Source organism: Harpia harpyja, chromosome 2, assembly GCF_026419915.1.
Source record: "Harpia harpyja isolate bHarHar1 chromosome 2, bHarHar1 primary haplotype, whole genome shotgun sequence".
Taxonomy (NCBI): domain Eukaryota; kingdom Metazoa; phylum Chordata; class Aves; order Accipitriformes; family Accipitridae; genus Harpia; species Harpia harpyja.
This window is the reverse complement of record NC_068941.1, coordinates 6,766,692-6,793,477: the sequence shown is the minus strand read 5'-3', so window position 1 is coordinate 6,793,477 and position 26,786 is coordinate 6,766,692. Positions and strand designations below refer to the sequence as shown.

General features: G+C 37.7%; 1 protein-coding gene across 3 annotated transcripts in view; it reads left to right on the top strand.

Annotated features, from left to right (window-relative positions):
- The window catches only part of PRDM5 (PR/SET domain 5), an 89,497-nt gene extending 83,157 nt beyond the window's left edge, over positions 1 to 6,340 (top strand). For 2 of the 3 annotated variants that reach the window (XM_052814416.1, XM_052814409.1), the window contains exons 15-16: positions 160 to 264; positions 5,672 to 6,340. In XM_052814416.1, the coding sequence (XP_052670376.1) occupies positions 160 to 264; positions 5,672 to 5,836 (270 nt within the window). In that variant the 3' untranslated portion in view covers positions 5,837 to 6,340. The remainder of the gene's footprint in view (positions 1 to 159; positions 265 to 5,671) is intronic. The other variant, XM_052814425.1, reaches the window with a different exon arrangement.
- Positions 6,341 to 26,786: the final 20,446 nt, after the last annotated feature.

Genomic DNA, 26,786 nt, shown 5'->3' with positions numbered 1-26,786 from the left:
TCATTTGAAAGTCGTTTTCTGTTGTTTTCACTGACTGTAATCCCTTAGAGAGAATATAAAACTTACACCATCCAGCATGGAATTCTACTCCTTTAATGACTTGGGCTCTGTGTTGACTCACTTTCACTCACTTTCACTCACTGTTGTCATTTCATACAGGAAAAGCCGTACCAATGTTCAGAGTGTAACAAGGCTTTCAGTCAAAAGCGAGGCCTAGATGAGCACATGAGAACCCACACCGGAGAGAAGCCGTTTCAGTGTGATGTGAGTTGATCTATCCCTTTGTCATCTTGACTTCAGTGCAGCAGCAGGACTTAACTGCAGCGAGACTACAGCCTTGGACCTATTGGCTGTGGCATAAAGTTACACTTCATATGGTCTTTGATTGCCTAACTAATGAAAGACCGTTCAGGGAATTTTATGTACCCTCTTCAGTTGCCAAGAGCGTTGCACACCCTTTTATTTTATGGTTTTGGATCCCTTAAGAGTTATTTTCACCATTATTAATGCAATTTGGATGTCGCAAGTTACAAATTCATGCTGGTTGGGTTCCCATATAAATTGTATGACAGGTTAATAGTTGGAGATTAGCTTATACAGGAAAGGGTATTTAATTCATTACATGGAATCCAAATGCTTCTGATGTTGAATGACACAAATGTGGATTCAGAATTTCCAATTTCTGTTCAGTGAAATCTGGTCTGATACTTTCAACATCTACTCATAAGGGTTTTTGGGGGTTGTGGGGTTTTTTTGTTGTTCAATGAAGAAATCACGGATGCTATGTATGCTTGCAGCGCTGAAATGCAGCATGTCATATTGCAGTTCATAGATCACTGTCAAGTACCATTCATTCAGCAAACCCCGTCCTGTATACAACTTTTCTCACAGCTTTTGGAAGATAGCTGGGGAGGCTGAATGTGCAGAAACTATCAGAAAAGAGTGTATTTCAGAATTATCAAATACCAGAATTTAAGTTGTTGCTTGAGTATTTAGAGAAGGGCATCAGAATAGGGTATAGAATTAGATAGTTCTTTGTTTTGTGATACTAGCTCTTAATGAACAAGTCATAAGGGAACCGCTAGCTTTCAGTTATATCCTAGATGGCTCAGTCTGAACAGTTGTAAATTTGTTCACAAATTTCTAAAATTAGATGCAAAATCAGAATAACCACTTGGCATGAAAGTCACAAGGGTCTATTAATTGATCTGGCTTTTAATAAATAACCTGGTGACATTTCATTGAGAATAAAATTTATTAATTTAATGAAAAATTTCAGCTACGTTATTTTGCTGATGTCAACAGGTCAGGAGATTTGCTGTATTCTTTTGGAATAATCTCAGCCTGGCTCTTGATAGTACCTTGAGGATTTCCCTAATTCCAAATCATTTGCAATAACTTTTTCAGCTTTCAGATTGCTGTACTGTTTATCAGCTGTTGGCTAGCTTGCAGTGTAAATGCGATTTTTCCCACACTGTGGATCCAAGATTCACTGGTCTTGGATTCACAGTATGCTTTTTCAGACTGGGTGGTGGTGGTTATACTTTATTCTTTTTTCTTTCTTTTAATTGAAAATAGGAGCTTTCCGGCTTCAACTATTCCTTTAGTTTTCCTCATTAATTAGATAGAACTGCATGTTCCAAATCATAGTATTTCTAGAAACAGCTGTAATCTGTGTCTAGTCCTAGTCTTTCTCTGAGAATTTTTATGTGCCTTCATTTACGGGAGATTTTTGTAATAGTTCAAATTACTGCCGTGTTCCACCAAAATTATTCTTCAGCACTAGTCTTTTGCCAGCTGCACATTGTAGAGATTGCTGACTTTTCAGAGTTTGGAAGTAAGCAGCAGTTGCCTCTACTATTCTATCATACACTCTTCAGTTGCCCAGGTGCCTGCCATGGACTGCTGCTTAATGCACACTTGGAGAGTGTTGAAAGTTTTGTTTTCAATAGTTACTCCTTATTTCATCTGGATTCCACTTTTGCAGATGCTGGGGACATAGTAAATGTCACCCAGAGAAAGACCATTCCTCCAGAGCTGTCTCGCAAGTTGCATGTTACCAGATGTTTCAGCAGAAGTTACAGGAAGACCAGTAGTGGACAGTTACAGAACAATGTACCTATGGGAGGCTTTTATTGTTGGCTCCCCAATACTAAAGATTGCTTTTTACACTCAAATATTCTCACCTACATTTTTTTTATCCTGCTCAAGATAGCTGTAGATGTTCTCATTATTTTTCTTATAATGACTTGAGCCTTGAAGGTAAATTATGGCAACAACGTCCACAAATTCTTAACTGCGGAAAGAGATTTTGGGGAGGGGTGAGTGTCTTGGGTTACTGCAATGGAATTTCAATAACCGTCTTTTAGTTCTTTCATTAACAGAAAGGGTTAATAGCTATTCCATTTATTGCTTTCTGTACATGTGCCATGTTCCTTCTTAGTCAACTTCTCTGCAGTTGTTTCCAACACTTTGCATGACGACTTCCCATGCTCATAATCATTTTTGTTACTATTTTCTGGATTTTTTTTCCCTGTTTCCGTTGCATTTTTTAAGGGGTAAAGGCATACTGTTGGTATACCCTTACTCACTAAAGTAACTGGAAAAGTCCATAAGTCCAATGCCCAGACCTACTAAGAATCCTTTAAAGGTGAAAAACAGGCTGTGTTTTTAATGATTAGCATATTCATACATGAAGCCACACTGAAAGACAAAAGTCCTAAGAGGATTGAGGGGTTTGGTTTTGTTTCCTACCTGGTGTTAGAAGCAGTCGTAGAAACTATTCAGCTCTTTCTTCTAAATAACATATTAACATTTGCTGTCAGAATTTTCTTTGTTTCTTAGTACCATTAGCATTTACAAACAGGAATTGCTTTTGGTGCCAAAGAACTGAAGAAAGAAAACTTTTGGCTATTGAAAAAAATGTGTATTTATGGGCTCAAGGAGAGGTTTTACTTGACAACACACCTCTCCCCGCCCAATGTAAACTATTACATATGAATTTTTTTAGACTGCATTTTTGCTTTAAATAGAATGTTCTTCCAGAATCAGAAATAAAAGCCATGTCTTCTCTTCCTTTCTCACTCTCCTCTCAGGCATATGGAACAGACATTACAGTACAGGATTGTGCTACATGTAAAAGTAATCCTTGTGCCCTGTTTGATGAAGGTCCTACAGTTTCTTTATGTGGCTATTTCCGTATCTTATCAGTCAACAAAAGCATTTTCAGAACTTGATGACTCAAAGCTCTCACATCCCACTGATAGTAATGGAAATTGAATATTCCCATTTTAAGGTGAAAATTCTAATATATATCACATAGGAAAGTGAAAATAACTGAAATACAGAAATACAAAATGTGTTCTTTCCTAGTATATTAGGTTTCTGTCCTCTGGAGATCAGCTTGTTTTTTACAGGAAGGCCAACTGAACTTCAGTTGCCTCAGAGACAACAGATTATTCTTTGGGGGCAGAAAGGTCAGGTACTGCTTGTCCTGGTTTCTTTCCAGTACAGTATTTCCCTCCACTCTGCCTTTAGTTGACCCTACACTTACTTTCAAATGTCAGTCTTTTCGATCTTCCCTACTCGATCAAAACTTTGATCATTTTGAAGAGATTGATTAGAGTTCAAGTGCACATTAGCAAGCATGGTTTTAAGTCTATAAAATGTCGGTCTTACTTATAAAATTGAAATATGAAGCAAACTCTTAAAAAAAAAACCCCAAAACTTATATGCAGAAGCACAGCACAACATGTATCATATCTTTAATGATCCTGTGCATTCCATCTTCTTTTTAAAGAAGTTAGGTAGTAGAACATGCTAGAGCATTGAAGGAACAGCAGGACACATTATACTAGTTACATGAGCATTATAAATGAAAAAATGTACTTTAAGACTGTGTTATAAGCTGTATACTTTTAAGAATGAAGAGGCGTGTGTAAGATATGCAGAACACATACATATCTTGTATGTGTGTATATCCTTGATCGGCTTCCTGGCTTCCAAGAAACATGTTGTGTTTACAAGTATATGATACTTTAAACATGTTGAGACTTGTGAGCAAGCATGATGGTTATGATTAGATAAATGTTATGAGTTCACTTTGTGTGTTCTGTGGAAGAGGAATAGAAAATGATATTTGGCAAAAGCAATATTAAGACCTGACCAGTCGATGCTGTAAGTGACGTTCACTGTCGCGTAACAAAAGGGTGACTGTTGCTTGGATATGAAAGAGGTAATTATACATTGAGGGGAAAAAAGGTGGAGAGTTACAGTTGCTGTATAAAAGTCCTTGGTATTACGTCATGTCATAAATTCAAAAATGTTCCATTACAACAGCGCATACAGTGTTCTTGTCTGGGGAAAAATTATTTTGGGTACAAAACTTGCCTCTGGCAATTGCCCTTTTTATGGTCATTGTATGGTTTTGCCTTAATTGGCATAAAACACATATACTGCAGATCAAGATCGTCTACTTGGATAGTCAGCTCTATTTGTGTGTCTTGGTTTCAAAAGGAGTCAGTAATCATTCAGCATTTTCATTACTAGTTTGATACCAATATGAATTTAAAACTTCATTTTCCTAAAGAGGGATGGTGCTGGGTTCCCCGAGTTTCCTCTTCATGGAAGACATTTTTGTCTGGAATGAACCTGGAATTCTAAGATAGCAAGCCTGTGGATGTTCATTGTTATTTAATTATATGACTTCTGCCTATTTCATTTGTCAAATCAGGACCATGCTTTCTAAATTTTTTTTTTTTTCTGGGAGATTCATGCATACAATATGTACCTGGATGGAAGGTGAATGTGACGATATAACTGCATGATTTCAGTTGACTTGATGTCTTGCATGGAGATTCTTAACTATTCATTCTAACTCCTCTTGGCTGAACTTGTTCTTAACTTTTCATTTTGACTTCAGTACAGGAATTTTTATAAGAAGTGATGGTTTTAGCATGGCAGAGTCCGTCATCCCTCTATCCGTTTATTCAAATGGCAGAATGAACTGGACTTCTTGGAGTACAGTGGAGGAAGGGAAGCAGTGTGCCAGATAATATAGCAAAGGAATTGTGCCTTCATTTGCAAGAAATCTTCTGTTTTCTTGGCCAGGGAGAGGAAGACTGGGACAATGAGGTTTCCTCTATAGTAATTATTAACCTTTCTTGCAGTTTTCAGAGCCTTTTTTTTCTCGCTCCTCCTTCCTTGTAACTGAGCAATTTGAACTGATTTTTTAGGAACCCACAGGTGTCATTCTAGAGGTCAGGAAGGAAATACTTCATCTGAGATCGAATTAACAGGTGCTTGTGATGTGTTGTCATAATTTTTGCTGCATCCCAGGTAGAATAATAGGTTTTAAAAAGAAACCACAGTGTACTGGGACACCTCATTTTGTTGATATTTTGAAGACTGGGTCTTTTTTTCCCTTTTTTTCTTTTTTCTTCCCCCCCCCCATGCCTGTGGTACCACTGTTAATGTACGACATCGAAAGATACCAGACAGAGTAATGATCTTTAAGGTGCTCTGTGAAGGAGTTATTCTTCCAAAGACCAGCTCATTTATTAAGTATTGCAGGTACGTGTGGCTGTGGCCATAGTGATGTAACATAAGGAGCTTTATACATGCTTGAAGTTTTAAGACTTCTTTTGTCTTTTTCTTGTCGTCACTGCCTTAGGTTTGTGATCTGTCCTTCAGCCTGAAGAAAATGCTGATCCGCCACAAGCTGACTCACAATCCCAATCGACCGATGGCAGAATGCCAGCTTTGCCACAAGAAGTTTACAAGAAATGACTACCTCAAAGTGCACATGGAAAATGTCCACGGTGAAACTGACAGCTAATTACGGCGCTTGTGAGAAGAACGGATCTCACGTTCCAAAGTGCTCCATTTGTACGTGTACAAACTCCAGACATCTCACCTGACTAGTAAGCATAGTCAGGAGAAACAACTGTAAGGTGTTCACATGTTATTTTTCCCACTTTTTTTAAAAAAAATATACTAGTAGGATAAAACCCAAAGAAAGACATTCACCTGAAGTAAAACATAGCTGGAAAATAAAAAGTTGAAGATAAAAGAACTTGGGGAAAATTTTATCCTCATTTAAAAAAAAAAAAAAGGCAAAGCAAAAAAAAAAGCTTTAAGTAAGCTTCACTGTCTCAATTACAGCCTTAGAAACTTAGATATTGGTGGCGTTACCTGGAAATCCTGGACATTTGGAACTGAACCCTTGGCTGTCTGCAACTCTTTCTGTATCTAATCTTTAAGACGCCATTAAAATTCTTTACTTTGAAACCATGCAGAATTTGTCATTCTGATTGACTGCTGATTGCATCCAGGCATATTTTATTCAGATCCTAATTCTGCATTTTGTTATAGCATGATTTTGTCTCATTTTATTTACAGCTTTGTCATTACTAGATGAAACTCATTAACTTGTATTGGTTCTTGAGATGCCAAAATGTATGGGTACAGAAACTGGAAATCTGTCACGTTAAGTATTTCTGTATGAGCATTGAGAAGGACGTATTTCTTCTGGTTACATGAAACAAGACTGAAGTGAAAACTTTGAGCAATTTGGTTAAGTACTATATTCATTCTCATTGTGACTGGCAAGGCAAGTGGAAAGACATCTTAACAGAGTGGCTTGAACAGCTACAGTTGCCTAGTTAACATGTATTTGATTTTCTGGTGAACAGCTGGTTCCCAGAGTGTTTCTTCCTGCTGAATCGGATGCCCTGGATTTCTTCATCCCACTTAACTACCTTTGTTTTCTTAATTCTGTTAAGGAGCACTGGGAAAAATACTGCTTTACAACTGACAATCAAATTCTTCATGTTATCAGATTGAGTTGTTTACTGCAGTAAAACTCTTGAAAAGAGTTCCCGCAGGCCCTCTTGTACCACAGCTAGATAACCAAGAAATTTTTCTCTACAAGGACAGTAAAACTGTAACTTCAGAGGGTGATTTCATGTGAAATTCCTGAGTTACCAGCGGTTAATGCTAAGACTCTGTCATTAGTAAACTGTTCATAGTAATCTTGGACCTGTCAATGTTTTGTAAAATGAACTTGCGTTGGGACCTCTTGCTTCTAGTTTTCATGGAAAAAGACTTCAGCTTCTTTCTGAACTGCAGTGGAGATAATTATGCTGAAATGAGCAGTATAATTATCTCAGAGTAGACTCTCTACTCAAATCTGTTTATCACGTGGTAGATTTTCTACTCAAAAGAGCAAAAAAGAAATAGCATTAGTAGTATTGCTAGTGATGGAAAGAGCTAGCAATAGAAGATGTTGATATATTTAGTGATTAATCCTTCCTTCTCTACTAATAGTTTGGATCCCATTCTTCTGCATGGACATCTGTATGTTACATGTTCAGTTTTAAGACCCAGCACTGGATCCCAATAGTAATCTTTTCCAAAGCCATTAGTTTCCTCCAGAAAATAAGCAGAAGACATTTGGTGTTTTTCTCAGAAGCTGAAGAAGGCATGCCACTGACAGGGGTAATTATAATTACAGGGTCTATATCAGAGGGTCTTAGTTTTTTCTAGGAAGCCTCCTGTTTTGTTATGAGACTGTCTTCAACCTTCTTTCCTTTCTTTTGGAAGCCTATAACACTTCATGACAACAAACTAACAAGTTTACAGGTGTCCTTCACATTTACAAGCAAGTTGTACACTCAGATTTACAGGTTCCCTTTCTTAATTAAACCAGGTCACTTACTGCTAGCAATTCTAACAAATTCAGGAACAAGCAGGAACTGTCATTGTTTTCAGCATTATAGAAAACTTCAAAGTGATGTCTTCCCATTTATTTCAAAGGTCCTTGGCTCAAGTTACATATGACTAGTTAGGCTTGAATGAGCCACCTGCAAGGTATCTGCAGGAAAAGCAGTAACCTTCAGCCATATCTGCAGATTTGAAATTGGAATCCAGTGTCCCCTAGGCTGATCTGAATTGAGAAAAGAATAAAGCATAGTAAAAGCAACAGTCATATGGTCCGAACCATAATGTAATTGTATAAAATAGGCCACAGCAGTTACAGTGATGTAAATTCATATGAAGAGGATCCTGGAAAAGACCTGCATATGGAAAACCCAATTTCATATGATGTTGTTCTGTAATGTATCGGTTCAGCGTGGAACAAATGACTAAGGAGTTACATTGATGTGTGACAGAAAAGTATATCACTACATGTATATGTTATGTAATTTTGTGTTATGATGTAACCTCTATGGTGTTATGTAATAACCTTTCTGCTCTCTTTAAATTTAATTAAATATAGACCTTATTTTCCTATAATTTTAGTAGTGTTTTACAGTATTAGTTTTGAAGGCAAATGGCATGGCTGATGTTTCATGAATTATTCAGTAACACTTGAATATTTTATTGCATTCGGTTTGCCCATTGAAATGCATATACTTAATTGTTTCTAAATTGTTTAGGATTCCTGCAGATTTTGAAGAAGTGTTATTACGAATATTTCACTTGTTTGTGACAACCACCTATGTGTAAAAGCATAATAAGTCTTCATGCCCTTTTTGTTTCCTGAGAGGTATGTGAAACTTGGAGTCTTTGCCAGATCATACAAATCATTTCTTCATAGAAATCAAATATATTATGTGTAAGACAAATGTAGTAGAAATAGGCATTATAAAGTTGAGTAAAGAATACTTTCTTTCCTTATTTTGAGCGCTTTTGTTAGAGAGTTTATCAGACTAGTATGTTTCTAGGTCCAGAGAACTTTAACTTATTGCTACATTTATTCTAAAAATTAATATAATTTAAGTGTTCAGGTAGAAAAATCAATCAGTACCATATACTGAGCTGTCTGATGGTGTTTTAACTATATGTTCTTAATTATCTGCAAGGAGAATTGGTGACTTTTTTTGACATGTCTGAGGTGGGACAACATTGCAAAGGTGACTTTATTTTTTGTTTGTCTTTTTGACATCAATAAAATCAAGAATTTAGTCATAGAAAAATTGAGATTACAATTTTTTATATTTTTCTTCCTTTATATTTTTCATTCTTCCATTTGGTCAATGCAAACTAAGGCACAGAGAGTAGCAGAATTAAAAGACCCCCCAAAACCTCCCAAAATAAAGAAGTTCAAAAGTGAAGATTTTCTAAGCAGTTTTTGAGGGACAATGCTATTAAAACACAAAGAAGAAAATCTTTTTTGGAAAAAAAAAAAAGATAATTTAGTATAATTTAGATAGGGTTTTTGCCAGTGGTCTTTGCTGCAAAGTTGTGTTACATGTTTAGGATTAATAATTGTATTTGAGAAAAATAGCTAGTCACGGAAAATCAATCAGTAAGAGGAGAATGTACTTTTTTGGGTTTTAATTATTGCTGGATAAATTACAATATACATATTGAGATTAATCATGCTGTATGTAATCAATAGCAGCAGTTAACTAACTGAAGGTTTGATCTTGTTAATGGCTTCAACAGAACATGGGATAGAGAGGATCAACGTGTGAGTGAAAGATCTTCATCGGAAACACAAGATGTAGGTGCAGGAGGTTGAAGCATAGCTCCAGGAGATGACTCTTTGATCATGTCTACCAGGAACTTACCATGTGGGCTAAAGCAGCTGCAGATCTGCCTGAGCTCCTCCAGAGCTAGCACCTGGCTCAGCAGCTGCAGGTGTTTCCATGGCAAGCGATGCCCTGTTCTTTCCATGAGGTGCTTGAATTTCTTGCAGTTGGAGGTAATAATGATTCACGTTACTGAATTCATGGTGCTGAATGGTGTAATTGAGTTTATATGCAATGCAGACTTACCATTATGCAATATATTTCTATTTGGTCATAGTTTTCTTAAAAAGAACCCAAAACAAAACCAAACACAAAACCAAAGAAGAAACCTAAACCAACAAACCCATCTCCTTTGAGTAAAGATTTCCATCAACATTCTCCCACTTGGTATTACCTTTGGAAAAGGTAGAGAACATTCCCTTCAGCTGATTTTGAGGAATGAGAAATTGAAACCTGTTGGTTTAAAGGTAATTGTTAATTTTTTTGTGTTTGTATGTTTGTTTTGCTTTACTGTCTACTAAGGCAAACTGACAAAATTCATCATTAGTTAAAATACTGATTTTTCCATGGTAATTTGTGCCATGCAGAATAACATGAAAAGCTAGAGATATTCCTGAAATAGTGTGTAGTCACTGAAATTTTAGAAGGCTGTGATTTTTTCTTTTCCCCCTACATTGTATAATTTTCTGCAGATCATAACATTCAATTTGTTCTCTTTATTTTTCCACTACAGTTAACCCCACTTGGAGAGAACTCCATCTCTGATGTTGGGAACAGCAGCAAACTTGGTTGTTCCTTTTGCTTTCCATTCTGATCAGATGCACAGCCAAAAGCTGATACAAATCATTAATATGATAACATTAGCAAGTGCAAAGGGTATTTATAATTCTGTTTTGTCTCATATGATTGTAAAGGATTTGATGCATCCTTTAGTATACACTAAGAAGTTCCAATTAGAAATTAGAAAAAGGAGGAAATAGTGTAAGTTAACATGTGTGCCGGGCATTTTATGTCCTTATATTTGAATGTACAGACATAGTGTAGTCAAAGCAATTTGTATGTTCTTTGGGGTAATTTGTGATGTTTCTGGTCTGTGTTTTAAATTGCAACCTTTAATGCTCTGCATTTGTGTCAATATATACCAATACCATTATTCTTCGAAGACCTCTGACTATAGTTTATTTTAATTTTTCTGTTTAAAAGACATAGCATAATAATCCCTCCAAAGCATCACTATTAGAGGTGAAGGAGCTCAGTGTGCTGTTGTCAGTGTATGATCAGGTTATAATAAAATATTTTAAGTTCAGTTACATAAATACTCATTGCACAAAAGTATAGGGATTCCCTTCACAGGGAGATTTGAAATCTGCCTATTTGTTTTTTTTAGGCTAGTGCTAGCTCAGAATATGATAGCAATTACAGCTGTAAAGCTGTATTCTTGAAGACGTTTGAATTCTGACAGCTTAATTTTCATCTCTTGTACATACTGTGGCACATCAAGAAGATGGAGTAATTTAAGGATGCACAGTAACAGCTGAAAAGTTGTCACTGATAAACAGTTTCCTTGGCCTGGAAAATTATTCATTGAAGATTTCAAGCTGGGACTGCCAGTCTTAATTTTATTTAATAGTTATTGTCTGTTTTTTTAGTCTATTTTATCTGCCATCCCTGTTCCCTTGTAAGGTGGTACTGAATCTGTAATATCCTGTGAACAAGGGCAGACAGTATACTGGCAAACTCAGTGTTTGCAAAGCATTTGCTGCTATGCTGTGTCACTTTCAGTGAGCCCTATTTGTTATGTTCAAGTAGCACGCATTTTTGAGTTTGCTAACCTCAGCTACCTCTCATGTTACAACAGGAGTGTGATCAGAGGCTGTGCATGACATATAAACTGTCATCACCCTCCAGTGACGAGAGAAACCAGAGGGAAACAACTGCCCATGTCACAAGTGGAGGAGAGACTTGATGGTCCATTTGTCTCCATGGACTCCAGCTGAGGTAGGCAAGAAAATATTCTTGGATCTCCATCACTGCATGTGTCCCAGGCCTGATCACCTCAGAAAAATCTACGTAGTAAGATGAAGGAACACAACCAAAGCTACTTAGTGTTTTACTTATCAGTAGAAATGAAGGTGGTAATATGTTTTGATGCCTACCTTGAAAGTGGTGGTAAGTGCTTTGTAGCTTAAACAAAACCACAACCCCTTTGATTTGAGTGTGCAGCAGGAGTGGGCAAGAAATGTGTAACTGAGAAGTATGTTCATTTTAAAGTGGAACTTTCACCACTTTTATTGGAATTTTGGTTAACACAGTCATTCACTACTGACTATGCAATGATTGGTTGTAACTGGAGTCAGCTGAGTCCTGAGAGGGTTCTCATTGCTCTCAGTCTTTGTATGACCTGACTGGAATAGGATTTTGAGAAATTACTTAAGCAGTGTGTCTTAGAAATGTACATGAGATGCATTGTACATACAAACTGAAACTGCTTAATTCAGATAAATAATTTAGATGCCTACCACCTTTCTACTGTATACAACTGAAATCTCAGACAGGATGCTTTTGAAGGAAGAAAACAAAACCTCCTGGTGTTAGTCTGTAAGTCCATGAGATCCTACCATCAACTAACCCAAAGAAAACCTGGAGTTAGGCATTATTCTTCAATTTAAAAAAGAGAAAAGTAGTAAGAGTTGCCACCTGGGGTTTTGAAACAGTGTCATCTCACAGGTGTTTCACAGACATATGCATAAACTGTTACATAGGTCAGATATATAAAAGACAGTTTAGCCTGAAAAGGTGAGATCACAGTTTTGTAGAGCTCTGAAGCCTGATTCTGTGCGCGCTCCTGGAATTCAGTGTAAATTTAAGTAAATTTTGGAATTAGATTGCATTCTTAAGGATTTTCTTGATAGGATGTCCTTCCTGGTAAGCAGGAACTCAGTTCTGTACAAATACAAGCATAGATGGAAAACAGTTGCTTTTTGAGTCAACAGAGTCATTTGAGTGCAAGTAGAAAGAGAATTGAAATCTTTATCTTTAAAAATAAGACAAATTACACCCAGCTGAGAAGACATTTTAATAGACCCATGGCTTCTGAGACCTTTTTGCTTTCTGGAGCAAGCATGAGGCCCATGATAGACGGTGTCTGAGGAACTCCGAATCGTGTGGGTCAGGATCTGCTTGTTGACTGTCTGCCATTTGGATGAACTGTTTTATCTCTCTGTTTTCTTCTTTCTCTCTCATCACTGCTTTCTTCTTGATTAGCCTCTGAACTCTTAAAGACAAAATCTCTCTTCTGCTTATATAGCCACTTGCACTTGCCTTTGTTTAGTTACTGCACTGAATGTAGTAGAAATAGCAGGAGCACTGCTTGATAATTACTGACAGGGTAGGAGGACCTGATGGCGAAACCAGTATTTGAGGACTATGAATTTAATGTGGCTACAAATAACCAGAAAATATCCCAGTTTTAAATTCATATTTCTTTTGTTTAAAAAAAAAAAAAAAAAGAACAATCAGATGAAACTGTAGCCTTTTATTAAGAAGTCATGTTGGTTCTATGTAAGATTAATTGCCCATGAGACATACGTATCTTGGATCACAAGCAAATACATGGTTAGCTATGGTGTTTCAGCTGGAGCAATACAGTTAACTTAAACAGCTATACTTCATATATAATTGATCACGTATTCATACCCTTTAGCTATAAAATCCCTGAAAGTGTGTCTCAGCATGTTTGTACAGCAGCGAGCATCAGGTAGATCTAACAGTAAACTGTGAATAACTGGTTCACAATTTTCTCGTTCCATTTGTTGCATGGCAGAGCAACCATGTTGTTTGCTGAGCAGTAATTGAAGAGAGGTTGTTTTCATTTCTGTTTTTCTTTGAGAAGGGCACTCAGCAAAAAGGAACCATTAATAAAAGTTGTTTGGGGTTTGTGGGGTATTTTTTTTTTTGGTTATCCTTCTACAAGGAAAAGACTGTAAGCCCTTAAATCCGCAAGTTCATTTCCAGTTTAACAGCTGTTCAAACAAAACTGGGAGGAAGTGCTACAACAGGTAATGTTGCTGCTGGATTAGAGACCTTAACTGCAGCATTATCCAGGTTAACTCTTTGGTACTAACTTTGTGGTCATTTTCTGTGTCATGCCTCAGACTTTAAAATATTCTTTAACAAACTTTATCTGCCAAATTCAAGGTAGATCATAAGTCCACTTCACAAGTCAAGAATCACCGAAGTTATTTCATGAAATGTAATCTTTTTTCTAAATGTTTTAAAACATGGAAGTCCACTCATCTGGTATGTGCTGACTTTTTTAATGTAGGTCATTTATACTGTGATAAAACTCAGAAGGATTCTTCTCTACATTATCTTCTACCTCTGTATGCAATTTGTTCAGTTTCATCGTAGGTAGACTGGGGATTGAATCTGCTGAGATGAACTAATAAAAGCCCTTTGGGCACAGAAGAAAAAATTTGTGGTTACAGATCTCACTTTTTCTTTGCTTTCTTCCTTTATCACTTAGAACTAGATTATTAAAAACTTTGAATAATAAAACTAAGGTTGAAAATACCTGTTTAATCAAATTCAATCTAGAAAATGCAAGAGGAGGATGAATTATTACATTAAAACTACACTACTCTTTACAAGATGCACTTTTTTGTGTTTGTTTATTGGAGCTTGCTGTTTCTAACCAGGGCTACTTGCTGCCTTTCCTTCTGATTTTGAGCACAGAGTTTAGTTTATAATAACTAAATCTTGTCACATAACACTGACAGCTTATGTAGAGGACATTTTCTACTGTTTTGCTTTTACAGAAAGAAAAGGTTGTTGAATTACTCAGTTATTCTAGGCAAAGGGTGCCAAGGCCTGAACTTTCAGATCCTTTCTTGCGATTTGAGCAGCCTTGAGTCATGTAAGAACACTTTCTGTTAAATCTCTTCTTATACTTTTGTTTTCTAAACTCACTCTGTCTGTCTGAGAGAAAATCCTGCAGTTGTTTTAAGCGACCTGGCCTAAGAGTGTTGCTCAAATGAGTGCAATGGAAAGTTTCTTCTGCCTAGAGGGTAGTTGTTGGTAAGCCAAGCAGGTGAGGTTATCCCTTTCTAAACTATCTCCTCAGCCAGGTCCAAAATATTTGTGTGGGATGACAGGGCTAGGCTTAGCTCTTCAATACAGAAAAAGACCGTAAGATCAACAAGCCCTCTGTTAGAGCTATGGATGAGGCCAGCTGTACTGACCTGCAAAACAAAGCTTCTGTAAATTCTTCTGTCTACTCGCTTACTGTGCAGCAAGGATGGCTGGAAGCAGTGATTTCTTCTCTTTGCTTTGATACTTTTCATCAGCTTAGCAATTATAGTAAGATAAGTAAGGTTTGAATGTAGCCTCAGAATTCAAATGAGGATTGGAGTGGAAAAAAGCTCTGAATTTAATGATTTGGAATTTGTTTTTGTTTTCCTGATTCTAAAAATTAGTCTGTAGAAAGCAGGCCTTCCGTGCCACCATAAAACTTAACATCACTCAGCTAATCACTAGAGAGATGGCAAAGGGGCTGCCTGTTGGTTAAAAGTTAGCTGTTCTCAGTCAGATGGAAAAACTACTATGATTGGTGTGCAAGTTTAATGGTTTCTTTTTAAACTTAAAGAATTAATGGCCCATCAGAAGGAAAATTAAAAAATGTTGTTTTCCCTGGTATAAATTAGTGCATTTGGTACCTTTCTGTTGTATATTTTAGTGACAACATGAATTATCTACCCTTTCAGCTGAGGTTGTCTACTTTTTTTTTTAAATTGACAAGTCTTTTTTTTTTTTTTTTTAAATCAACAAGTCTTACGAAGAATCATCCTACTTAGATTTCAGTCTACTAGCTACCAGCCATGTGATTGCTCACTAAGGAAAGTGAACAGGGTTCTCTTTTCTGAGTCATATTAGTATAAGGACTTTATTGTATGTATTAGTATATCTGTATCTTTTAGGATTAGCTCATGATTTAATTTCTTTTTAAAAGACTAACGGTAGAAGATGGTATTTTCCCATTCAGTCACGTCCCATTCATCAATATTAAAATGCCATCAGTAAGCAGAAATACAGCTCTTAGCCAGTAAAACAACCAGTTTCCAGTTAACTGTTACAAGGCAAAATTTTTCCAGAAATTATTAGTCAGATTGTGGAGTCCTTAGTCATGATTGTAAATTGTTACTCCTGAGCATAGTACTGATCATTGTATGAAGTTATTAGTAAGGTAAATAGATTTATTAAACCTAAGAAAGCTTAATGTGTGTGTTTCCTAGAAGACTTCTTTCATAATTGCTGGTAACTTTCCTTGTGAATATAAAAGCCCAGTCTGTAGTCAGTCCCGTAACTGCAAGTTTCCTGTGATTGATTGTGCTGCAAGTTCTGCTCAGGATATGGACTACTGTCATGTCCACAAGGATGTTGCTCATTTTAGCCATAGTTCACCTCTCTATCAACAGAGGATAAATACTTAAATGTTTTGCTTCAAAAGATATTTTCAGAAAGATAAAAACAGCTTATGAAGGCACTTACTCTAAAAGCATTTAGAGCTACATATTTGCTGTGCACTTCAAATGGCTGTGGCATTTGCCTCTGCTTTTTCTAAAAGCAGATCCTGGCTATATAAAGTGACTGTTTTTGCCATCTCTTTTTCCGCTCAATATCCCTTATGCCATATTTTGAGAAGACCCAGACATAAAGAACATTTTCTAGAAACCAAGCAGAATAGATCACAGATGAATCTTTGGGCCTGTGTTCCATTTGAGACTTGCCTTAGGTGAACCCAAGCTGCTGTAGATTTTGGCAATATATAGTCTGAGAAAACTGAAAATGTTTTCTTGTCCTCATCTCATACTTCCTTAATTTTGCTTTGGGAAGTTGATTTATACTGGTGTAAGAAAAAGAAATTACTATAGTCAGTACATATGCATGTGTATGGTTATGGAGTTCACTGTTTACAATAGGCACAAGCAATGTATTTAAGTTAAAAAGTTTACATGTGTGTGCATGCATACACATACACAGGTCAAAACGTGTACACAGTAGGAAAGAGATGTTATGACTTCAGTTTTACATAATGAGCGAACAAGACAAATCAGGTCCACCTTTATATTGGAAAGGATGAAAATCTGCGCTGCATATTAGGCTGAGAACAGTCTGTCTCTGCCTTGTGTCTGTGAGGAAAAACTGCTGGTAGTAAGGCCTTTCATTGACAAGTTTCATTGAACAACCTGTTAATGAAACACAGGATATGGCTTCCATGTCCGCAGGCTAACAGAAGCATCCCTGTGTATGAATGGACTTCTCCAAAATGTGAGTTACACATCGAATTTATATTGACCCTGTGGCTTGGATTCCCAAAATAGCTACAATGGAGTCCTTACTCTAATGGAGAAGAGTGAAAACTAAAAACAAATTTTTGATCTTCTAGGTAGTGATAACATTAGTGGAGAAGCTGTGGCGGGCGGGTTTCTCTCATGTCTAATTGTGTCCTTACTTGGGCACCACAGAGAACAGGGTTTAGAGTAAAGAATCCCTAATCAGGTGCTTACCTGCTTTGAAATGAAATGCCTAATCATTCTTCTGACTTGGTACTGATTACACGAGCCAACTTCCCTCTTGCACTTTGTATAACACATTTTCCGTGTGTTTTACAAGGCGGATCTTGGCATCTAATTTGGGACTGTAGGTTCTGCTGGGTGAAAGAATGTCTGGGAGTAAGTCTATTAATGGCTGTAGCCCTGAATAGTTGAATGTCTTTTGAAGATTAGTTTTAGGCTTCCAAGTCAGTTAGGACAATTTTTTCCTGTCCTGTCAGCAAACAGCATGAGATACTGTGTGTGAGAAACAAAACTCTCTAGTTGCAGCTCTATTTGAGTTGGGCTAGCTGTGTACAAACCGATCATATCACCGCCAAGCTGAGGATGCAGGCTTCCTCTGTGTGTTTTTAAAACTCATTATATCATTGGCAGCGATTAATGACTTTCCAGCTGAAATCAGTGAACAAACATGAATGACTAAATTGTGGTCATTTTGATTATCTGTGGAACCAAAGCAGGCCAGTTTCAGAACAAATGAAGAATTGCCTGAACCTGGTTAATAGGGTTCATATTTTCACCATACGTCAAGGTTATATGTTTAAGTAAATGCAATCAGGAATCTAAATGCAATTAAGAATCTAATTTCCCCTACCAAATGATCAAATTCTCCTTAAAAATACCAAAAAAACAAATCACATGTATTTTGGAACACCAGGGTCTTGAGCTTCTTTTTCTCTGCTGTCTATGTGTGTGTCTTTTTTACATTCTTCAGTTTACCTATGCTTCTGCCCTCTTGTGGATTTTTAAATGTATTAAATACTGTAGATTTATATTATCCAGGTTTTAGGACTACAAGTCTTTGTAATAATCTTATGACTAATTTGCATTATCTAGAAAAAAACCAGGAGTGTGTGTTCTAGGATTCTGCTGCATTTCTTCTGAGTGCATTTTTTGACTAAAAGAATTGTTTTACCTACCTTCTGGTTTGGGAAGTTCTTTTGTTCTGTTTTTAAACCGTATTTGTCAAATTGGCATAGCTACCAGATCTTTTACATGTTGTTCTCATTTCTCATCCCCCTACTGTCACACAATTGCTCTTTAAATTTGACTGTCTCAGGAAACCATGAATTGAAAGATAATGACAAGGCATATGAAATACCGCTGATTTATTCAAAGCTTTGGGAACTTTTTCTAAGGTCATGAGGTGAACAGATCAGAGCCTTCTACAGCATAACACTTTGCCAATACTACTTGTAATTTCTATCTAAAATACTGCTGTGTGTGCAGAACTAGTGAATTGCTTCAAACCTGGAGGCCAGGGTTCACTCCCTGTGCTGAATACACCCAGGATGATTAGTGTATGTAAGCCTGCAAGGTAGAACATATTAAATAATGCATAAAAATGGAAATCTAGGCCCAGATATTCAAAACATGATGTATACATTCTGTGGTTTTCCAAGTAATTCAAATTATCTGTCACTTTCATTGTGTTTCTGGTTTTTAAGCCAATGCAGTTTTGAATTTTGCTACAGAACTAAGAGAAACGTGTGTTGTGTTCATAGCGTGCAGCTGGGAAGAGAAAAACTCAGCTAATGTAAAATGACCTATCAGACAGTATTGTTGTGGTGATATAATGGTCAACACAAAATAGTTTAGATAGCCTCTTGGCTTATATCTTGTAAAATGTAACAGTCAAAGGACAAGAAAGGAGAAATAAATAGCATGGGGTCAAAGTCGGGAACTAAAAAATAAGTGTGAAAAGTGAATTCTTGAATAGAAATTTGAAATAGGTTGCTGATTTCCTAGAAGGAGAAGGTATTCTGGCACTAGGGAGCATTCTGGAGGAGCAGTCTGAAGGGCTTTATAACAAAATGGAGGTAAAGACAAAAGCCCAGTCTGATCCTGCTTTTTTCCTCTTCGGTTTTCTACCACTGCTGCTGGTAGCAGCTCAATGAGCACAGCAGCCAATGACACTAGAAAACTGTCTCTGGCAAGAGCTTGAATCAATTGCACTATTTTATTGGAATCCTGTTCTCTTCTGGAGGCACACAAACGGGCCTGCTGGAAAAATTCAACATATTTCTGGTACAAGCCATGAAAACTCAGGCAAAAAGCCATAACAGAGATGTCCCTAAGCCATCATGGGGTGTGAGTAGGTGACCACGGAGGCTGTTTTCTTTGCATTTTGTGTGTGGGTAGTGGCATGTCCGCTTGTTAGGCCCAGGCTCACACTGTCCAAGGTGCTGATGGCACCTGAGAGACGTGGACAACATCTGCACCACAAAAGTGGGGGACCCGCCTTCTGGAACCAGTAAACCCCCAGATAAAGGATAGATCTCTCAGAGCCAGGCTTTGTTCTGTTCTGCACAACAGCACGGGATGAGTAACTGTCAGAGCCTATTTTACTGACAGTGTCGATATTGTGATAACCTCTATACAGGCATGGTATATAGCCATTACAAAAGAATGGCTATCTGCAATTTGGCCTGAATGTCCCATTATCTTAACCTTATTCCTCTGTGCTTACGTTTGCATCATTTGCATGACATTGCAGAATAATTTTTCTGCTTGTTTTTGAGAAAGTAGCAAAAATATTCAAAGCCTATGAAAACTCATTTCTTATTGGTAGCTAAGCTTTTATCCTGCAGTGTTGCTGCCTCATGTAGACCTGGTTCCTAATCTCTGTAATTTCTCAGGTCAAAAGCTGCTTTTGCTGTTTTTTCTTTGCCTTTTTTTTTTTTTTTTTAATGGTGTCTGTGGTCATTTTCATGCCTGCGGTATTACAGCAGAGGCTGTAGAGGTCACTTTGGTGAAGGTGGAGGTAGTAGGTTGCTGTTATGAGTAGTGAAATGACAGATAGAAACTGAGAGAGAGAAAGGCATTGAAGTAAACTTACGCTACTTCTTTGGCAGAGATCATGTAGACCACAACTCCTGGACCCAGGAAGATGCTGTTATCATGCTGGAAATGGAAGTAAAATTTCATTAGTTGTATTTGATATTATTTGTATTTGACATTACAGACCATTTACACCTATTGAAACTGTAAACTCAGTTTTGACTGGTAAGGCTGGTTGTCCTCTTTTCTGTGCTTTTGTTTCTTCTCTGTTTAGCACCAGAATTCTGAGGTGAAGGAGCACAAAGCTTACCAGAAGGCTCTGTTTGTATAAAAGCAGATTGAGGGGGGACTTGTTATCAGGAGGAATTTATTTATCCCAGCTAATAATGGCTCTCGAAGCAGGAAACTTTAAACACCTGACAATGTTGTTAGGGGGAACGTGTTATGTGGGATATTCAGTTTCCTGAAAAGTCATCTCATTTTCCCTTTTCCCCTGCATTATTTCATTGACACAGGAATAGAAAGTAAGACTTTTCAGGAGAAGAAGAGTTATTAATCATCTAGCTCACTCAAAAAGACTCAGATTCAAGCTTGGAGAGCATGTTCCAGAGCTGTGGGGAAACCAAAGGAGGATATACAGGTGTTTTAATGTTTGGCATGGACTGTCAATCACTTCTGCTAACTGAAGGGTAAGCAACAGAATTGTATTAAAATGTAATTCCTTTGAAAGAAAAATAATGCTTTTGAATTGAGGTTGTATATTGCGAGTAAAAATATGCAACTTTATGGGCACTTGGCAGCTGCTTGTTCCTGTTGTACTGTGGATAAGTGCCATCTTTGCAGAATTACTAATGGGTTGTCCAATAATTATGAAACTTCTAATCACCCACCGTACTACTTTCATGATTCTGAACTTGGAAGACAGAGCAACCAAAAGCCAGAAGATGATCCTAGTGTAAACATTTGCCAAGTGCTCCAGATGATCGGAAAGGCAGGAAGTGTGGAAGGGCAAGCATAATTCCCATGTAAGTGCAATAGTGTCCCTCACAGCATCTTCTGAAATGGACCTTGTGGCTCTAATGAGATGGATTCTAAAAATGGATGGATTCTGGAGGCTGAACATGAAGATTTCAGATTACCTGTTCTCCAACTAGGAGAGAGAGAAGTGTATTTTAGAAGAACAAAAGTTGGAATCTCAAAATGGCTCTGAGTAGAACCTCTCAGAAAGATAACAGGTTATCACAAGACATATAAAAACTCCTGATGGCTGTCAAGGGTAAAATGGAAATAACATTTGTTTAATTACTTCTTTTTTTAAAGCACATTCATCTCTACACATGGAAACAACCACATAAATGTTGAATGGTTTTTTGATGATTAAGCCTTTATTATAGCTATAACCATAAGTTTGTGTCTTACCATATGCTTTCCTGCTGTGATGCTCTTTAGTGTATGTATGGGGTTTTTTTACTCACTACCTAGTACATACGTCTGTGTGTGTTCATTAAGACTCCAAGGAAACATTTAAATGCATGTTGGACTTCTGTGAAAGTCCATAGGAGATGGTGTTTTTTAGAAAATAAGGAAGAGGCATTCGAACACCATCCTAAATAGGAAAGTAAGGATGTGAGGAACTGAAACTTAAGGCTGTGTTTGACATACTTTTTCTTGCTAAGTAACAATTTACTTTGTGAATGTCTTGGGGGTTTTTGTAAAGTGCTACTTATTCTGAATTAGTGATAAAAACTTTTCCACATATTTTAGTACTGACAACAAATTCCCTTATTCTGCCAACATAACATTATCATTTTGCTTAAAGTCTGTTGCTCTTTTTTGCATCTCAACTTTCAATTCTACTAAATCTTTCAGTCACTTCTCTTTACATCTTTATTTTCAGCACATTTAGGTAATCTGTAGGGTTTTAAGCTGTTTTAGCTTGGGTCCATTGTGAGACATTAATATAGCTTTGACAAGGTACATGGTGTGGAACGTTTTGGTCTATAACACCAATAAAAACAGATGGGGGAGCAGAGCAGTGTATGACGTAAGGCACACAAAAATGTGGATCTCGCCAATTAATCATGGCATACTGCTGACAAATAAGTGACAGTAATTGATGCAGCCCTTTGAGAGACAATCTGGAACTACTGCAACCTGGGAAAACTCATTCATTTCTTTTCCTTTGCTAAGTTAGTGGTGTATAACAGCTCTACTTAATTGCTGCCCAGTGTTGCTTTATAAGGTAACAGTGTCAGTGACAAGCCAGGAAGTAAAAGAGTCTAGCAGTTAGAGCACTATCTGGCGGAGTCTTGTTTGCGTTCTGTTTTTGCAAACTATTGATGTTTTCTTTTCAGTATATTGGCCACCAAAGGGCTGATGCACGTGCATCTAAAGTGCATTTGACTATCTAAATGTGTTCTGTTACGTTTTCTGCTTGATAGTCTAGTTAGCAAAATGTTTTTGTTATTTATATTCATCTTATACTCTTAGGCCGTAGTGTCAGGATTTCTAAGATGCCCAGTAGATTCCAGCAATAAAATGCATGCACTCTGACTAGATTTAACTTGCACTCTGTGCTTTGTTTTAGATGAACTGGTCTGACTCGGAGTAAAACCAGGTCTTAACGGCTGTAAGAAAATGTCTAACTGTTTTAATAGGCAGTATGCCAGACCAAGGCAACATATATTCAAACAACTGTCTGCTGCTAAGGTCCCGTTTGCAGAGTATTCCTTTTCTTGACAGCACGGAGAGAAATCAAGGCTCAGTTCAGAATACTAGAACAAAGAGATATTTCTGCTGAATTTTCTCTCCAGTAGGCAGTGGCTGCTTCCATCACATTGAGGAAAATTTCCTTCCAGAGCAACAATAGCCTGCCTTGGTTATTACTGGAGTGAGGCCAAAATATTTCACTTCAGTGCAATAATATTTTTACAGCAAAAGAGCTGCTGAACGGAGCCTGCTAGGACTATCATATTTGCTGGCAGGGCCACCTCCTACCCAATCATGATTTAGATCTGCTGCCATTTCCTTGTAATTATCTGGCTGGGTAAGATAGTATTCAAATCCGTGTTACTCCCGAATAAGTTCTCTGATGGTTTCCTTTTTTGCTTTCTTACCTCTTTGCTGCTGCTGCAGAACAGGTGTCCCCAGCTCTGAGAAAAGGAGGGGGTAGGCAGATAGGGGTGGCATAAATAGCTGTGTGGGAAGATGGGTGAGTAGGAAGAAAGAGTGTTGAGGACTTCCAGCTCATTGCTCTGGTGGTTTCATTAAACAGAAGGGCAGCTAGTCAGGCAGTAACACTGGATAAAGGTACTGGCATACTGACAGACCACTGTAGTCTATAGGAAAGAGGAAGTTTTCAGCAGTTTTTGTGTAAGATTCTGCTGGCACTTTAGAAAGAAGAATTAATTGCTCCCGTTTGATGGATGAGTGAACTGAAGCACAAAGCAGTTAATTGCCCTGTTTGCTGATAATCCAAATGCTTGCATCTTCCATTGACTGGAAGAAGAGTTGCAGAAACTTATGACCTCTGTGAACCAAGTTGGTTACATCTGATTTGCCCAGCCTCTGTAGTGATTCAGCACTAGAACAGAATGGAGGTCTAGGAATAGATGTAAGGAGGGGAAAAGAGGAAAGCTGCTAATGAATCATGTTTCCTTACATGAAAATCCCTTGCAGTGGCACTGGCAGTTTAGATCTTCCTGCACTGCAGTTCCACTGTGGCCACAAATGACTGATGTGAAGGGCCAGAGAGAACTGGAAATGCTGCACAGAGCTGAAAAATGCAGATATAGTCACCTGCATGTGAAGTGGCCTGGGAAGAAAGGCAGCTCCCACGTTGTCAGAGGGGCTGCACCTACCTCCAGTCTAATTCTCCAGAGCCCCACAACACATCAGAGGATAATGCCTATTTCACACAGGTACAATTGAGCATGCGCTGAAAGGTTGCCTATACCAACGTTACCATTTGCATCCTTGTCACCAGGTTTGTGGCCAGACCTCAGAGCTACTGAAATCACAGCACAGCAGTATTTCTGGACACTTGACAAGTTGGCAACATCAGTGAAAATATCCTTATAGATTCAACCCCTCCCGCAAGTTCTTTCCAGGTGATGTACCAATCTCCTTTTGTGAACAAGGACTTCAGTAATAAACGTCCATTACTTAAAATACATCATGATTTTGTGCTGACACTGCCATCAATCCATAAGCACCATCATCTGTGTCCAGTCTGAAGGGTTTTGAAGCATGGGTATGCCAAGAAAGGAGCACTTGCAGGGGCCTTTTTCAGCCTTGAAAATCTTAAATCAGTCTGCTGAATAGTGGGCTTATAGTATTGGCATACCCACAAATAAACCTGTAGTTAAAGCAGCAATGTACAGAATTGCACGTCTGGGAGTGTCTGTGGAGATGGTTTGTTTAATGCAGTGTCGTGTGGGTTGGTCAGTGGTAATTCCTGTCTTGCTGATGGTCTAGGAAAGGTAGATGATCTCTTTTGGACACACTACAAACTTTTCTGGATTTAGCTTCAGGTTGGCAGAGAGCATTGTAAAGACATTGGGTCTTTTAGTGTGCATCATATCATCTAAGCACAAAACTGAATGAACCATGCTATATTTTTCCATGCAACTCATCATCCAGCCTTTTCTTCTGGAAACACTCTAAATGATGCTTTACTTCCTTTTGCGAAGTCTCCAACTCCTGTGTTTTGTCTCCCCCCCCCCCCCCCCCCCAGCTTGTGAGGTTTTTTCCTTTTTCTTTTTTTAAGCTTCTCTCCTGAGTTTTGAAGTGCTGTACGCATTAGTGACTGAGCAACATATTTTTTTTCTTACTTCCATTTGGCTATATTTGCTTTTTGAACACAAATTTACCTCTTTTAAGCCTGAATTTTTTCCTCACATCATCATTCTTACTGCTCTGATATTGCAGTGCTGTTGCTAGAATAACTAGTGAGAATGTGCTAGCAATAGACTGTAAGAATGTTGTTCTTCTCTAGCAGAAATAGTCAAAATGTGGGGCTTTGCAGGGAATTTCCAGTGAGAGAGGAAACTGATGTCAAGGTAAAGAAAATTTTCAATGAAATCTTACTTGTTTAAAAGGGAGGTACAAAACTCTGTTTTTCTGAATACAGAAAATTTTTTAAAAAATTCTAAAAAGTCTTTTGAGTGCAATTCCAAGAATTTCTTGGTAGTGGTCAGTATAAAACGCTCTCCTTCCAGCAAAGATTTTTTTTTTTCTTTTTTTTTTGTATATGCATGCGATTCTTGCTCTGACTTCCTGATTGGCTTTGGTTTTCTTTTCTCTTGTCTGTACTGTTTTACCTTCTCATTTCAGAAGCACAGATATGCAGTTCTGCCAAAAAAATATCTGGTGAAACACCTCCACTTACATAGCTCAGGTTTTGAGGTGGCCTTGTGTGTGGTTTTGCTTTGCATGAAAGCATATGTAATGTTTAATGTATGTGACTCTAAAGCAGCTTTAATGGCTTTATAAAACTATCTTAAGTGAAAGGACAGTGTTATGCCAACCCATCTTAATGAATTTTAATCCAGTCTGCCACCTAATGACAAGGTCCTTTTGACCTGACATTTTGCACTGGAGTTAGTAAGAGTAGAGAAGTACAATAACAGAATGGCTTTTCTTCTCCTTGCAGCTCAGGTTATTTGCACCATCTGCTATTGTTACTGCATTACCTGCCGAAAATTCCCGATTTTATTGAAACAGCTTTTGCTGTCTGGTACCAAAGAGACCTCAAGTGTTTATGTGGTTATGCTGGGAGGGAGAACAGGAGCACTTCACAATTTCTATGGGACATTTTGGATTTGGCGTGCTTACTCTTAGTAAGAGTACATCCTTGTGTGTAAATGGTGAAGGACTCTGAGGTAAGCGTAGGCTGCAAGCAGAAAGGCTACAGAAAAGAGACATCGTGGAACCTTGGGTGGATTTCCATAGCTTTGTATGTAAACTTATGAGAGAATATCTCAGAGACTAGGAATACAGTAAATGTGATGCAGAAGGAACTCATCATTTCATCTAAGTTGAGGTGGTTTTGCATGTGAAATAGAGGGAACTGGAATTTTAGCTGTTGCAAAAGTCCTGGCAAATGCCAGGAGTGTTTCCGTAGAAGATTTTGCTGTTGTGTTCTCAATTCCATTGAACCGTTTCTCTTATTTTGTAGAATTCTTGGAGTTTGTTAGGTATGATACAAAATCTGTTTCCTTCTAAGTTTTTTTTCCCTCTTTGCCTTTTCCCTTCAGGTTATTGTTGCTGTTACACATGTCAACTTCTCAACCCTTTCTTTCCTGGCTGTCTTTCCCTGTGTTTAGATCTTTCTCCAAGAAATCTGGAAAGATGCACTCATCTATTTTCCTTCCAAGTAGAAGAACAAAAGTGCAAAATGAGTGATGTATTCCCTGCTGATTTCACAACTTGAACCAATATTTTTCACAGTGTTTTCACAGCCCTCCTCCAGAGGCACCTGCCAGATCTTGATCCCTCCTCAAACTCTCACTGCTGTGGCTATGCACTGCTGTGGATTACTAGGATAAGATGTGACCTAGGAAAATGTGACTGTAAGTGGTAAAAGCAGGAATGTTTTTCTGTAGAGAAAAGTTAACACTTCCTTTGCATCTGAGTTTGTTATAAGCAATTATGCAGAGTTCAAGGTCCCTAGAAAACTATGTTCTGGTATCTTTGACGCACCTTATAATGTATTTTTAGCTTTGACGCAATGTAGCTGTCACTATTTCCTGCATGCTATAGCTGTTTTACTGAACTGCTGAAGTATTGTTCTTTTTAAACCATGTTTTTCTAACATTTTCAGAGCTGCATGAATAGAGGCAGTCAGCATTGTTAGGTT